The sequence below is a fragment of the Rhinolophus hipposideros genome (genome assembly GCF_964194185.1).
Source record: "Rhinolophus hipposideros genome assembly, chromosome: 24".
Lineage (NCBI taxonomy): Eukaryota > Metazoa > Chordata > Mammalia > Chiroptera > Rhinolophidae > Rhinolophus > Rhinolophus hipposideros.
The window spans coordinates 22,280,354-22,294,779 of NC_138070.1; the positions used below are offsets into that span (position 1 = coordinate 22,280,354).

At 54.4% G+C, this 14,426-nt stretch overlaps 2 protein-coding genes across 2 annotated transcripts; both read right to left on the reverse strand.

The window, feature by feature from the left end:
- Positions 1-1,604: 1,604 nt before the first annotated feature.
- On the reverse strand, positions 1,605-3,665 carry SDF2L1 (stromal cell derived factor 2 like 1). The gene is made up of 3 exons (XM_081037653.1): positions 3,450-3,665; positions 2,948-3,144; positions 1,605-2,001 (listed from the first exon to the last, which is right to left on the reverse strand). Exons 1-3 carry the CDS (start codon positions 3,634-3,636, stop codon positions 1,720-1,722), a joined length of 666 nt encoding a protein of 221 aa, XP_080893779.1. The 5' UTR covers positions 3,637-3,665; the 3' UTR covers positions 1,605-1,719.
- Positions 3,666-7,008: 3,343 nt separating this feature from the next.
- Positions 7,009-12,059, reverse strand: CCDC116 (coiled-coil domain containing 116; the record flags this gene model as incomplete). Its single annotated transcript, XM_081037809.1, has 5 exons — positions 7,009-7,178; positions 8,099-8,771; positions 9,767-10,579; positions 10,700-11,257; positions 11,988-12,059. The coding sequence occupies 5 exons, from the start codon at positions 12,057-12,059 to the stop codon at positions 7,009-7,011; spliced, it is 2,286 nt and encodes a 761-aa protein (XP_080893935.1).
- Positions 12,060-14,426: the final 2,367 nt, after the last annotated feature.

Sequence of the window (14,426 nt, forward strand, 5' to 3'; positions counted from 1 at the left end):
GTTTGATTCTGCTATTAACACTCAGTATTTGTGTGTGGTGGTAGTGAGGTAATGGACCAGAGTATCCCCTTGGATCTGCAGAGTGTGGTCCACACTGTTGGTGCCCTGCCCACAGCCCTTTGGCACTCACCTCTGTGGAAAGGATGCTCACTGCCAGCACCCGTGGTTCTGCCTGAGGGCTCCCCCCACCTCGCATCTCCCCTCCACCGCTGTGGAATAAAGTCCTCAATCACACTTCCCAATGTACAGGGCAAGTGGGAAGTGCTATAGAGTAAGTACCCCACCTATTCAGGAGCCCTCAGCCAATGAGGACAGATACTTGGGTTGGATAATACACCCCACTTCCTTGTCCCTTGGTTGGCATAACTTTGATGCATCCTACACTGGGTCCCAAAACTCCTCAGTGGGATTAAGCTCCAGTTGCCCACAGGGGTAACTTGCTCAAATAATGCAAACTTCACCAGCTGCCTTGCTTTCTCTCAGTCTTCAGTTTTCTGCCCGTGTTTTCTGGGATCACATCCTGACAATCCATTTGCACTCTAATCCTGTCTCAAGTCAGGTAAGTGATGGGAGAGGAGTGTAGACTTGTAGACAATGCTCAAGAGGTTTGGCAATGGAGGGGTCAGGAAAGGGTTTGTGAACAAAGCAGGAGCTCATGAGGGCAAGGATGGGGAGTAATGGGTCTACATAGGATCTGCCTCCCCTCAGGCCTCACAACTGGCTGCAGCTTTTCTCCCACGCCCATAAAGCCAATTGATTTCTCAAATGTAAGATGTTCTGCCCACACTCCTCCAAAGCCCCTTCCAACCAGTTGCTACCCCCAGCCTCTCTCTTAAACTCTTACACAGAACCCCCTGGGTGGAATTAGCAAATCCAAGACGCCTGTAATCTCTGCCATAACCTCTAGAGGTCACCCACACAACAGCAGAGCTGTTACTTTTATTTGGGCTCTCCCATTTATTGTTCCTGCCTTTAAGTTGTAATGCTGTGCCTGCCCAAATTGTGCCTCTTCTTCCAGGAAGTTTTCTCAGATCTCTGCAGGTAGCAGTTCTTTGCGTTTACCTACCCCTGCGATATATTTTGACGTTTTGTTTTCCCTTTGGGACCTTGAAGGTCAGAGTGGGGGCCTGAGATGCCACATGCCTAGACAGGCTGGTGTGCATAGGGTGCCATTTGTGCCAAAAGTGAGGGAACATGTGATGCTAAGTTCCAGCAGACAGGCAGAGTCCCAACCTGGTGCTTGCTCAAAGACAAGTGTCAAGACTGCTACAACTGCTAGGGTTGGGGTGCCAGGAGAATGAAGGGGCCTCACCTCAACGGATGAGAGGTCTGGGGGTCCCACTCATCCTGCTGAAGCCCCGGCCCCAGCCCTTAATAAAAAGTTTCCTGAAGCTCAGGGGTTAGGGAACAGGGATCCGTTGACATCAGACCATCTAAGGGTGATAGGGCAGTATTGGAGTGCATGGAAAAGCATTAAAAAGGTTTAGATGGGTTCAGCTGTCAAGGCTATGCAGGAGACATCGGTTTTGCACTGAGGAAGAGATAGTGAACTGAGCCCGGGAAGCTGGCACCTCCTGATCACCTCCAGGCTCACAACAAAGCAATCATAGACCAATATTCTTTAATTAACAAAGGCACTTGAGAACCCCTACAAACCCAAAGTCTCCTCCAAGAGTGGCCCTGCAGATGCCCCACCCTCTGTCCACAGATCCACGGCTCTCAGAGTTCATCATGACCTGCAGAGGGATCCACACTGGGTTTGATGAAGATGCCTTCCATGGCCTTCCACGTATTGTGTGTATTGGCGCTGGGCATACCATGGACCTCAAGCTGCCCACGGATGGGGCTCCCATACTGCTCACCGGTGACTGACAGGAACACAGAAGTGCCCATGTGCTGGAAGCGCACAGCAGCCTCCCGCTCCCAGTGCTGTCCTGAGCAGCGCACCATCCACAGGTCAAGGTCGTCACCCTCGCCGTCTTCCCCAAAGGCACTCACCTCCTATGGGTGCAGAGGGTGGTGGGGACAATAGTCACCACAGAGGGCACACTGAATCCCCTGTGGTCACTTGCCTGGCAGCAGCACTGACACCTAGGGCACTGGGCCTCAGGTCCTTCCCTGTACCTCTCTGAACCTCAGCTTTCACAGCTGCAAAATGGGACACTACAACCCCCAACCCCAGCACCCAATAGGGCCTCTCCAACACAGGCTCTTCAAACACATGCATCCCCCATCCCATCTGTCTGGGTGGTGACCACTTGGCCCCACAGAGCCAAGGACTCTTTGCTCTTTCCATGTTCACTGTCATAACTCCTCTGACCTTCAACAAAGTCCAACCCCTGAGGAGGACAGTCAAAGTCTCTATTTTGCTCACACTTTTTCTTCTGACAACCCTCCAAAAGCACCCTCTGTTGTAACCCGCTCCCTCCCTAACCTCCCACCCTTCCTCCCCCACACCCCCTACCCAGTTTCAGTGAACTCCATGCACAAGGTCTTTCATGCACAATCTCTTCCCCAGGCCTAGAAAGATGCTCTTCTCCTCTCTATGGCCTAGAGGACTCCTACTCATCCTTCCAGACCCAGCTTGAGTTCCTCCTCCCCTGCAGGGTTTCCTGTTCCCTACCCCAAAGGTCATGCGGATGCCCCCGTTGGGTCCAACTCTCCCCCAAGGAGTGGAGCTAGGAATGGAGCTATCCACTCTTCCTTGTTCATCTCCCTGCTGGGCTGAGAGCTCAAGAAAGCAGGACCCTAGCCCAGTCGCCTCTGTGTCCCCAGAGGGGGCGCTCAGCAAACATTTACGAATTGAAATTTCTATTGCACAGAGGAAGCTAAAGCTCAGAACAGGTGAGAGGAAGAGTCAAGTCTCGGTCGCCAGCTTTATCTCACACACACACACACACACACACACACACACCAGAAGCCTCTCGGGCTGTGGGAGGGAGCTCACCTGGTTGTTAGACAGCGGCGACGGGAAGTGGTGTGTGTGCAGGTTCTTACCGGTGAGCACGTGCGTCAGCCTCACCGCCTGCCCGCAACGCACCGGGGACCCGCGCGGGCACCCGCCCTTAGAGTCGCCACGGATCCGCCAGTAGCTATTGGCGTCGTCAGATGCCTCCACGCCGGTCACCGACTGCTGGCCGCTGCCTGAGGTGCGACACCCACCCCGGCGTCGCCGTCAATCCCGGAACTCGTTACCCTCGGCCGGGACACCCTCAACACTGGGACCCCAACGGCTCACACCCCAGCCCCCATTCCCGGCCTCCTGCTGAACTCCAAGTCCTTCGGCCACCCTCCTTGCCCCCCATATCCTGACGACCCCCTCGAACCGCCGGTCTTTTTCCCCCTCGGTCCTCCAACAACTCCAGCCAGATAACCCCCAGACTCCTGGCCCGCAGACCCTCACGATCGCCCCGTCCTCTGGCGATGCCCCAGTCCCGGGCCCCGCGCACCGGATCCGTATTTGATGTCGTGCGAGTGCAGCCGCACCCTGTGCTGCGTGTTGAACAGCTTCAGCACCGACCCGCAGGTCACGAGCCCAGCGCCACTTTTGGTGGCACCGCTGCCCGGCGGCAACAGGCCCAGCAGTAACCCCAGCAGTGCCGCTCCAGCAGCTGCGCTGCGGCCCGCGCTCCACATCGCCCCAGCTGGGCTCCGCCAGCTCGGGCCCTTCGGCCGCTTCCGTCTCCGCCGCCGGCCAATCCGGTTCTGACCCAGCCCGCCGTAGCAGCCAGTTGCCGGCCTGCACTGCTCTCCACTTGCCCTACCATTGGGTCGGCGTGGAGAGGCCCCGCCCCCAGCTTTCGAGAGCGGCAGCTGGGGGGGGGGGCAGGAGACACGAGGAGCGTTTTGATTGGTCCACGCTTCCAAGGACTCACCAATGAATACCAAAGGAAGGCTGATGCGGCGCCAAGCTGTAGGAGAGCCGCGGGGGAACCGTGGTAAGGGAGGACACCCCACCCAGCGGCCGCTGAGCTCCTGTTCACCAAGCTCCTTCATCATAGGTCCCCGAGCCCTCGATCATGGTCTCTCCCCTCCGATCCTAGATCCGCATCTGCACGGTTTTGAGGTTGCTCGACCGCTAGTTTGTGGTCACAAGGTCGACAGATCTCAGATACTGAACCACCTGGTCCTTCAGTTCCTGGACCCCAGGATTAACTAATTGCCTAGTCACTCGGTCATTGCCTCCTCTCTGACATTGGGTCATCTCAGTCCCTGGACCCTAGGGTTCCTAAATTCCCGTGGCCACTCACTGACTTCTTCCATGGCACTATGGCCATTGGGCAGCAGATGGCAGCGGGGAGCTGCGTTGTTGAGGATACTAGCTTGTTCTTGCAAGATAGCCCCAAAGCTGTTTTAGGAAACTAAGAGCCCTGCCTGGGAGACCAAGTGACTGTATGAACCAAGACTGGGTGACTGTTTTCCCCAGCATTCTGACATGTGCAAGTTCCAGTCTCACTGCCTTCTCAGAGGGCTGTCAGCTAAGTCTTCAAGGGTGGGAAACTTACACCACTGCTTATTTATTAATTAGTGGAACATTCTTACGTCGACTTCACTCCAAGCCCTATGCTGGGGCCAAGTGGGAACTGGCTCTGGGCTGACTACCCATGCTGACTACCACTTGAGGCAGTAACAAAAGCAGGGAGAAAAGTTCACATTTAATTAACTCAGCCAGAATTTTACATTCAGAAAATCCCGAGTAGAGTCATTTTAATTACAGCAACATGTTATTTTGGGGTTTTCATGTTAATGTTGTTTTTATTTTTCATTACGTAAGGGCACCTTGATCTTTCCAGCACTTAGAGTGTCTAAATTGCTAAAGATTTGCCTTGAATTGGGCAGACCCTACACTTGAGGGACCTCCAGTTCAGGTTGGAGGGGTTAGAGTTATAATCTGGGAAGCAGTGGACATGTCTGTTGGACATACTAACAAACATCTCAAACTTAGTATATCTAAAGCAGAATTTCTGATCTCCTCCCTCAAACTGCTCCTTTCCCAGTCACCAGCTGCTTAAGTCCAAAACTTGGGATTCATCTTTGATTCCTCTCTTTACTCCTCACATCTAATCTAATACGCCTTGATGGCTCTGACTCCAAAACAAATTGTGAGGCTTCTCTCCTGTGTCCCCCATAACCACCATAATCGAAACCACCTCATCTCCCCTCCAGATATCTACCACCACTTCCTAACAGAGTTCCCTGCTTCTGATACTTGGGCCTCTCCAAGACATTTTCTGCACAGGAAAGTGACTTATGCCTTAAAAAGCATAAATCAGATCAAGGCAGGCACCTGCTGAACGTCACCAATAGCTTTCCACTGGACATGGGACCACAGGATGGTGAACACAATGCAAGTAGTCTCCTTGACAGGCAAAGAAAGGATTCCTAGACCCAAAACTGGAGTAGGGGAATCCAACGTGGCTCTTCCTCAATTCTCTTGGGGCCTCATAGTTTCTCCTAGCTGTTCCTTTTTTCTGCCTCCCCTACAGAGCACCTTCCCCAGCTCATCCTATAGGCAAATGCTCAGGGCCAATTATGGCATCTCCAGGGCCCTTCACAATCTGGCCACAGTTTGTCTTCAACTCGACTTGGTTCCAGGGACTGCTCAAGGTACAATCAGCTATGGGAGGGAAGGGTAGCTAGGTTCTGAATACGGCCACTAACAATTCCTCCCATTCTGCTCAGCGCAAGCTGCTTTTCTCATCAAGACATGGAGTCCATTTCTCCTCCCCTTGAATCGGGGCAGGCATTGCAATTCATTTGACCAAGAGAATACTGCTGAAGTGCTATTTTGGGACTTCTGTCTGGGCACGGGCTGCAAGAGCAGCAGTGGTTCTTGCTGCCTCCCTCTCGGAAGCCAGCGGCTGCACCCTGCACCATGCTGTAAGGAAGTGCAAAGTAGACAAATGAATGGTCAGGGCCATGTGGAAAGAGACCCTGGAGAAGGAGAAGCCATGTGGAATGTTCTAGCCTCAACTCAGCCCCCAGCTGAAAGCAGCCACATGAGCCATTCTGCCTATACCTCTGCCAGTTGTCAAACCCCAACATCATGACAAATGGTTTGAAGCCACTTAAGTATCAGAGTGGTTTCCCCCACAGCAACAGATGCCTGAAACAGGAGCTAAGATCAGATGTCTCTAGTACCATGTACCAGAGGTTCCCAAAGGGGCTGCTCCCTCTCTAGGGACAGTTCCTAGACATGTGCCTTTGAGGCTGGGGTGGGGAATATGTTCAATTCTCCTTTAAGGACTTGGCAATGGGACCTGGGAAGCTGGTGGGTATCACAGCAGCCGCTCTCTCGGGGCCTTTGGGCTCCCCTTGTTGTCTGCTTTCTGCCATTAGAATTTCTTGCCTCTCTAAAGAGGGGTGGAAGATGGCTGCTTCACACCATCCATGCTTGTCTTCAGCCATCAGTGCAAACTGAACCAGAATCTCTCAGTACATCCCAATTGCATGCTCCTGGGAAAGAACTTGGCTGGCCTGAGTTGGATTAGGATGCACTACTAGGGCCGAGCAACTGTGGCCAAATGGTATGGCAATAAGGTATGAAAATGGCTGTTGTCACCCTACACAGCTGTGGTGATGGCAGTGGATGTCCTTCAGCGAATGGGTCTTTATGAGCTGAGCATGTGCCTTAAAAGATTCTTGGGGTGGCCAGTTAGCTCAGTTGGTTAGAGAGCGGTGTTCTTAACAAGGTCGCTGGTTCAATCCCCACATGGGCCACGTGAGCTGCACCCTCCACAACTAGATTGAAACAACTACTTGACTTGGAGCTGATGGGTCCTGGAAAAAACACACTTAAAAAATAAATAAAAGTGGAAAACAAAGAAAAAGAAAAAAGATTCTTGCCAAAAGACCTCTATGGAGAAATGCATCCCTGTCCCCCACTCCCCCTGCCCCCACCTTAAGACCCTAGTCCCTCTGACTGGCAGCGGAGCAAGTCCTCCTTCCTGAATTGCAGGGTGTGGGTAGGGTGTAGAAGGTTCACCCTGCCTGGCTCGAGAGGAAGCTCTACAGTTGCTGTGTCCTCACTGTGTGGCCACTGAGCATGGTCGGGCTATAGGCCTGTCCTCTCTGCACCCAGGTGGGCTTCAGGGCGAGGCATGAGAAACCCCCCAGGCTCCCAGCAATGGCAGCCTGCACAATGAGGCAGTGTGGAGAATCTTCACATGTTCTCTCAGCTATAGGAAAGGGTGGTGGGGAAAGAGGTTGAGCTTATCCCTGGCTGAAGATGTCTGAACAGGGGAGCAAACAGGCTGCCCGAGGATGGCAGAGGGAAGGAGGGTGCTGAGCAGGTAGCACAGGAAGGCCAGAAGCCCCACGGGAACACTGAAGAAGAGACCCACCATGCCCACAGACCCTTCTAGAGAGAGCTCAGGGCCACTGCAGAAGGAGTAGTCACGTGGCCAGCCTGAGGCAGCCAATCCATAGCTTGGCCGACAAGCAGCCCCCATGTGACCTGGCATGGAACCTCCAGATTCAGGAGTTGGAGGTGAGAAATACAAATTAGGAAGACAGGTGGCCATGGGAGCAGCAGCAGAAGGTGGTTCTTCAGTCGGAACATGAGGGCGTGGCATGCCAAAGAGAAGAGGAAGCTGCCCTGGAAGAGGAGGAGCCCTCTGGAAGCAGGAGCCATGATGTACAAAGGCTATGACAGAGGGGGACCATGAGCCCTGAGAGGCTTGAAGATCCAGGAAGATGCAGACTGGAGTGGAGAAGAGCCACAAGCCAGGGACTTGTGTTCAACACAGCATCTGAGTTCACGGGGGTCAGAGCACTGCCAGCTGTCAGGAAGGCCAGCTGTAGCCGGCCTGGCCCGCTGGAGTTGGCTCTCAAGGGCAGGTGCATGGAAGGGAGGCTGAAATTACCAGACAAAAAAAACTGCTTTATTTCTCCTGTTGGCTTCCCTGAGAGGCTGAGCAGAGCTCCTCATGGGCATCTGGCCCATTCTGACCTCTGCTCAGGGCAGAGGAGCATTACTCTGCTCAGTAATGCTCCATAGCATTACTATGGAGCAGGAGGAGGAAGAGGGAATCCAGTGTTCAATGTGGCTTAGGGGAACTCATTGGGGGCCTCCAGGGCTGTGTGCCGAGTGGCTGACCTCGGCTTCCCCTTGATGCTTGGGGGGGCTCTGGGGCTGTCACCCCCAAAGAAGTTGTAGTCTCTTCCTCCTCATTCTCACTGCTCAGGCTCTTGCCCGTGTCCACTGTTTCCTCAGCTGTACTGTTTTCCTGAGGGGTGGACAGCTGGGGGCCCAGTGACTCAGTGTGGAGGCAGGACTCTGCGGCCACCTCCTGATCCACGACAGTGGCTGGCTTGGGCAATGCGGAGGGGGACTCCGTGCTGTGCTGGGAGGTGCTGTGGCGGGTAGTGCCACTGTGGGAGGCAGTGCGCTTGGAGGCCTTGAGATGGGAGGCCTGCAGGGACATGGGCTGAGACCCTGGCCGGGAGACCTGCCCGGCCCACTGGGCCTCCTCCAGCTTGTGCAGCAGGCAGCTCCAGTCAATCTTCGAGGACAGGCGGATATGGGAGCCCTTCACTTTCTTGAAGCCCAGGAAGAGGTCCATTAGTGCCTCAGTGACAGGGAAGGAGATGAAGCCCAGCTGCTTGGTGAGGTTCCTCTCAAACTTATACTTACTGACAAGCAAAGAGACAGCCTGCTCCATCAAGTAGTTGACAAGCTCCTCGTACCCGGGATCAAAGAAGTGGGACACAGTGGACTCGGATGCGATGGAGGGCAGTGGCTTCTTCTTCAGGAAGATGTGACTGGGGCTCTGTGCAGCAGCCGGGAAGGGAAAGGGAGACATGTCATGCCCCTCCTGCTGCCCTGGGATGATGCACCTCACAGCCAGAGCACCCCCATGTCACCCACATGGACATCACACTTTTCACACTTAGGGTATGGCCTCGACACATCTGCTCTGCTGTCCTGCTCAATAGCTGAGCACAGGTCCTGCATGGCAGGCAACCCTGACTCTTTCCACACCATCATCACACCGACCCTACCAGTCAGGCCCAAGGCAAGGCCGGTGACTACAGTGACAATGGCAGCCAAACTCGAGTTTGGACCATCTGAGCTCTAGCAAGCACTCACCCGGGCCAGGGTTCAGAGGAGGGAAGCACGCCTGGGCCTTGATGGGTAAGAGGAGGGTTGGGGCAGTGCTGGAGACCCACCAGGGTTAAGCCACCTACATCTCCATACCCATCCTGGGTAGCTCCCTGGCATCAGGGTATACACAGTGGAGCCCTGTCCTAGGCAGCAGAATCAGAGGATGCTAGGCCTAGGATGCAGTGCCCCACTCTGGATCAGGCTGCTGTCCACAGGGGACAGGACCCTTCCCATGTGGGAGGGTCTCCGAGATTCATGTGCAAATATTAAAAAATACCCCAAATTAAAAATAGTCTTTATTCATCTTTGACAATGCCTGGCAGTAGCTAGGCCAGGGTTCCTGGTCCCTCATCAGCTTGTCCCTTGCTCAGATGGTTTCCACAGTGCAGCACAAGAGACCTGAACTATGGGCACCTGCCAGTAGCAGTGGCCACTAGGAATGGTAGCTGAAGGGGCTGTTCCCTGCAAACCTGCCCCTGAATCCCTCAGCCCTCGTCCCTTTGAGGAGCTCGTCTTCGGATGCAGTGAAGTGAGAGATGGGGAGAAGCTTCTAACCAAGGAGGTGAGTCGTGAAAACACAGGGAGGTGGTGGGAGGAGAGAGGGCAGGGGGAGGCATGTGGAGCTGGGACCTGGGTGAGGCGAGTCTGGCTTAAGGGCACCTCCACCTTGATCCCAGGGGCAGGCAGTGTGAGGTGTAGTCTCCGCCAGGGCCGGGCCTTCTGGTTGGAGCTCAGGGCCCCAGAAGTGGACATGGGCGGTCTCTGTACTTTAGGGTCTTGGTCAGGTGCCTCCTGCCTGGAGTGGGGTGAGGGGATCTTGGGCTTTTCTGTAGGTATCACCTTTAGCCTGATGCTGGTGGCCTCTTGTTCACTAGACATGGAAGAACCATCTTCCTTTGGCTTGTCCCATCCTCCGGACTTGGTGCTCTTTTTGTGAACCACCTTGAGGCTGGAGGCAGTGGTGGGGAGCGGGTAATCATAGCGCTCCTCCCCTTCATCGGTTGGGGCCCACTTGGAGTCAGGTGTGACTTCCGAGTTCAAGTCAGAGTTCAAGTTCGGCTTTGTGGTGGGCTCCCATTCTGACGGAAAGAGAGGGCAGCCATTGTGGCGGCAGGCGCCACTAAGCTTGTCCACAGCCTGGCTGACCACTCTCTGTAGGGCAGGGAAGAGGTGGTGCTCAGCCAGGAAGTCCAGGGTCCGATGGGGCTCTCGGAGAGAACAGTAGCCAGGCAGGTCGAAGGACGCTGGCTGGCTCAGCAAGGACTTGATCTCCCGTTTGAACTCTCGCTTGAGGAAGATCAGCTCCCGCTTTCCAGGCCCCAGCTCTGATGCTTCAGGAGTGCCCAAGCTTGAGTCCCGCAGGCCTGAGAACCCCAAAAGGGGATGCTCTGGGGTCCACTGGCTGCTGGATTGGCTGCCCATTGAGTCCCACACCAGGGAGTCCCGCTGTGAGCAGAACTGCCCCAGGCTTTTCTGTAGAGAGAGGAGCACTCTCAGAGGCATCCAGGAGCAGCCAAGTCAGGCTTGGCCCTGGCCCTGGGTTCTGGGCTGAGCTCCATCCTAACCACCCCAGGTGATGGCCCCAGATCTCACCCCTCTGTTCTCCAGCTGCAACAGTCGTTTGAGGCTCTTCTCCTGCAGGAGTTTGTCCTTCATGGGTGGCAGTGTGCCCAAGCTGTTGTAGCCCAGGTTGCTGTCCCGGCTATGGGAGCCGTGCCAGCCAGCTGTGAAGTTGCTATGGGAATCAGACATGGAGCTGGAACAGGATGGGTAGTTGTTGGGTTTCCCAGTGCAGAGGCTGGGCCGGACAAGGTGTCGGTGCATGGTACTGAGGCTGGGCCTGGCACGAACCCGCCGCCCACCTGCTGGCACCTCCACTGGGTCCTGCACCTCCACCAGTGGCACCCCGGCCTCTGTCTTCATGGTGGCTATGCGCTCAGTTGCCTTATCCACCACCGTCTGTAGGCTGTCCAGCACCTGGCCCTTGACAAGGAAATCCAGGAATCTACCAAAGTGCTGAGGGTCCCTCGAGTTTCGGTGTTGCCTGTGGAGTGCTGAGCTGGGGCTGTACTTTGACGGTGGGTGTGGCATGTGGCCCAGCTTGGAGGCTTGCCTCATTTCCGGGAACGCTGGCTTCTTAGGTGGCTGCACCTGAGCAGACAGACATGTCATAGTGGGCCGGAATGTCCCCACAGGAGGAGGGGTCCCTGGGGTCCTCCTAGGGCACAAGGAACTGGGTGGGGAGTGGGCAGTGGGAGGAACTCTGTTTTGGAGTCAGGCAGGCCATAGCTCTGCCACCTTGAGGTTGTGTGATTCTGGGCACAATGGTCCCTCTTGAGGTCCAGTTTCCTCTTCTGCAAAGTGGGGATCTATTTAGCACCCTGAAACTTCCCTGACACATACATTTCATGTACACAAGCCCAGGCCAGGGAGTCTAAAAGCCTGCTTCTGCCCTCTCATGGGGCATGAGTGGGTAATCACAAAATCTTTCTGAGTCCCACTTGGGCTCCTTATCTGTCTGTAGAGCAGGCCAGCCCTGCTCCACTGCACAGACCACCTGTGGTTCTGAGCCCTGCACGCTCCATGGATGTTTCTGAAACTTGAACCCCAGGCCCTGAGTAGACTCCATGCTCCCACTTGGGGGCCCAGTCCACCAAGCACCTCTCAGGCCACTGGAGGTCAGGTGGACACAGAGAATGAAACTGAGGATGACTAGGGCCTAGCAGGGGCTCAGAAGAGTAATCAAGGAGATAAGGACTCACTTCCAAGCCCAGAGAGAAAGTCAATAGGAAATGAGAAAGGGGGGCTGTAATTCAAGGCGCTGGAACTAATGAAGAACACGATGTGGGCCTCAGAGTTGGGTCCTGCCAGGCACACTTACCCGAGCCAGATACGTGGGGTGGCCGGCCTCGTCATCCGCCAAGTATCCGGAGTGGTGGCGGCAGCTGGTCATGATGTGGGTGGCTCGGCCGGCTATCGGCCTCCTCTCTCTTCAGTTCTGCGGTACAGCAGTGGATTCCTCTCTGTACCAGGCGGGGAGATGGCGTAAGGGTCTCCCCAGGCCATGGGTTCAAGTCTCCGTCCGTCTGTTGGACACTGCGTCAGTGGCCCGGGGGTACCCCATGTCCCTCACGTGTCTGGCTCTTCCTCTGCTCAGAGTCTCTTGCATACCATCTGCGTCCAGAATCCTCAAGGGTGGGGTCCCCGAGACCGTCCGCATCCTGTCTCTGACCATCTCCGATCCTCTCTCCTCCCAGACCCCTGGTGTCCATCCCTGGCCCAGAGCCCACCCGCTCACCAGAGTCCAAGCCTCGCTGGAGCCAGATAGTACCTACCATCAGCGGCCGCTGGAGGATGGAGACACTGTGCTCTGGGGTTGCCCCAAGTCCACCCGCTTGCTCATTTGCATGCCGCGTCCTGATTGGATTGCAACAGGCCGCTCGTTCTCTAGCTCCCCGACACAATGGTCGGGGGAGGGGCCCACATCGGCTCCTCCATTTGGTCCCTCTTAGTCCCTTACACATTCTCAGTGGGAGCTGGGGTTGGGGAATACTGCTGACCCGTGACTCGGCCCCCACCTCCGCCAGGAGCAGCCCCGAGGCTGAGACTCTGATCCTCGCTCCACATCTGCCCTGAAGCGAGCCTAAAGGACAAAGCCAGTGCCGCCTCTAGTGACACAGGCACCTTCCTGGGCTCCTCTCTGGTCACTGCGTTGTCCTGGGCCTCCTGCTCTCTGTCTTCGCCTTCCCAGTATCCCCCCTAGCCCAGTATGGACAACCCCAGGATCTGTCTTGAGCCCTCTCCCCTCTGAAGTCTTCCTGAGTCCAGTGGAAAGAGTCCTTGCTCTAAGTTACAGACCTAGCTCCAATTCCTACCTCTGCTGTTTTCTGCTTGTGTGACTCAATTTCTCTGATCCTCTGCTCCTCCTCTGTAAATGAAGTTGAGCGTTCTTCCACATGGGAGTATGGAGATTAAATCGACATTCTATAAGAGCCCTGTATATCTTTACTTCCTCTCCTTCTTTTCCCCCTCTGCCTGGTAAACTCCTCATGCAGCCCCCCTCCCAGGTGTCACTTCTTTGGAGAAGACTTCACAGAAGTCTCGCCATCTCCAACAGAATGATCGCACACCCCATCCCAGATTCTGCCACACTGTGTTGTTACTTGTCTACTGTTACTTGTCTACTTGGTGCTCCTTGCAGGTAGAAACTGAAGCGCTTGCCCCTAATCTCTAATATTTCTAGTATCACTAGTAGTATTAGAATAGGTGCTCAATAAATGTCAATTTCTTTCTTTCTTTCTTTCTTTCTTTCTTTCTTTCTTTCTTTCTTTCTTTCTTTTCTTTTCTTTTTTTTAAAGATTTTATTGGGAAAGGGGAACAGAACTTTATTGGGGAACAGTGTGTATTTCCAGGACTTTTTCCAAGTCAAGTTGTTGTCCTTTCAATCTTAGTTGTGGAGGGTGCTGTTCAGCTTCAAGTTGTTGTCCTTTCAGTCTTAGTTGTGGAGGGCGCAGCTCAGCTCCAGGTCCAGTTGCCGTTGCTAGTTGCCGGGGGCGCAGCCCACCATCCCTTGCGGGAGTCGAGGAGTCCAACCAGCAACCTTGTGGTTGAGAGCCCACTGGCCCATGTGGGAATCAAATCAGCCACCTTCGTTGTTAGGAGCACAGAGCTCCACCCACCTGAGCCACTGGCCGGCCCAATGTCAATTTCCTCTTTCCAATTTTCTGACACACAGGGTCTCTGGACTTTCCAGGATCAGCTTCCCAGTGGAGAAAGACGGTTCAGGTCTGACCTCATGTATGAACAAAACAGTGATTTAATGATCACGTTTGAAGACAATGGTCCCTATGTCAAGAGCTTGGTGAAGGGCTCTTTGAGGCCTCCCATTCTTACAATGCCCCCACAGAAGTATTATTTGTTATTATTCAGCTTGGCTCTGTCCTCTCTGCCCCTGACCTAGGGGGCAGCCACGGCCTAGAGGACTGAAGCCAACCCAGATGCAGGCCCAGAGTTTCAGAGGCCAGACCCAGTTCCTTTACTACTGGGAGGGCCACTTTGGTCAAGAGACTTCTGTTACCCGAACCTCAGTTTCTTCATCTATAAAACAGCTTGGTAAACAGGAATGACATTACCAATGTCATAGGCTGGACACAAATACTGCACTTCCAATGAGAAAATGAAGACAGCCACATCATAATGAAAACCCTGGCTATCAACCATGTGACTATTTGTATAGTCATGGGTAGGGAAAGCTTCTCTGGACCACAGAGAAAAAAATGAGGTTAGCCCTTAGTGTTACATGTTTTCTTTCATTTTCTTA

Excerpts from the sequence above, each read along its gene's own strand:
- SDF2L1 (XM_081037653.1), bottom strand. The coding sequence starts at position 3,636 with ATGTGGAGCGCGGGCCGCAGCGCAGCTGCTGGAGCGGCACTGCTGGGG. Across the intron at positions 3,145-3,449 it reads CGACATCAAATACGGATCCG|GCAGCGGCCAGCAGTCGGTG; the intron begins GTGCGCGGGGCC and ends GTCGCACCTCAG. Across the intron at positions 2,002-2,947 it reads CGCCGCTGTCTAACAACCAG|GAGGTGAGTGCCTTTGGGGA; the intron begins GTGAGCTCCCTC and ends CTGCACCCATAG.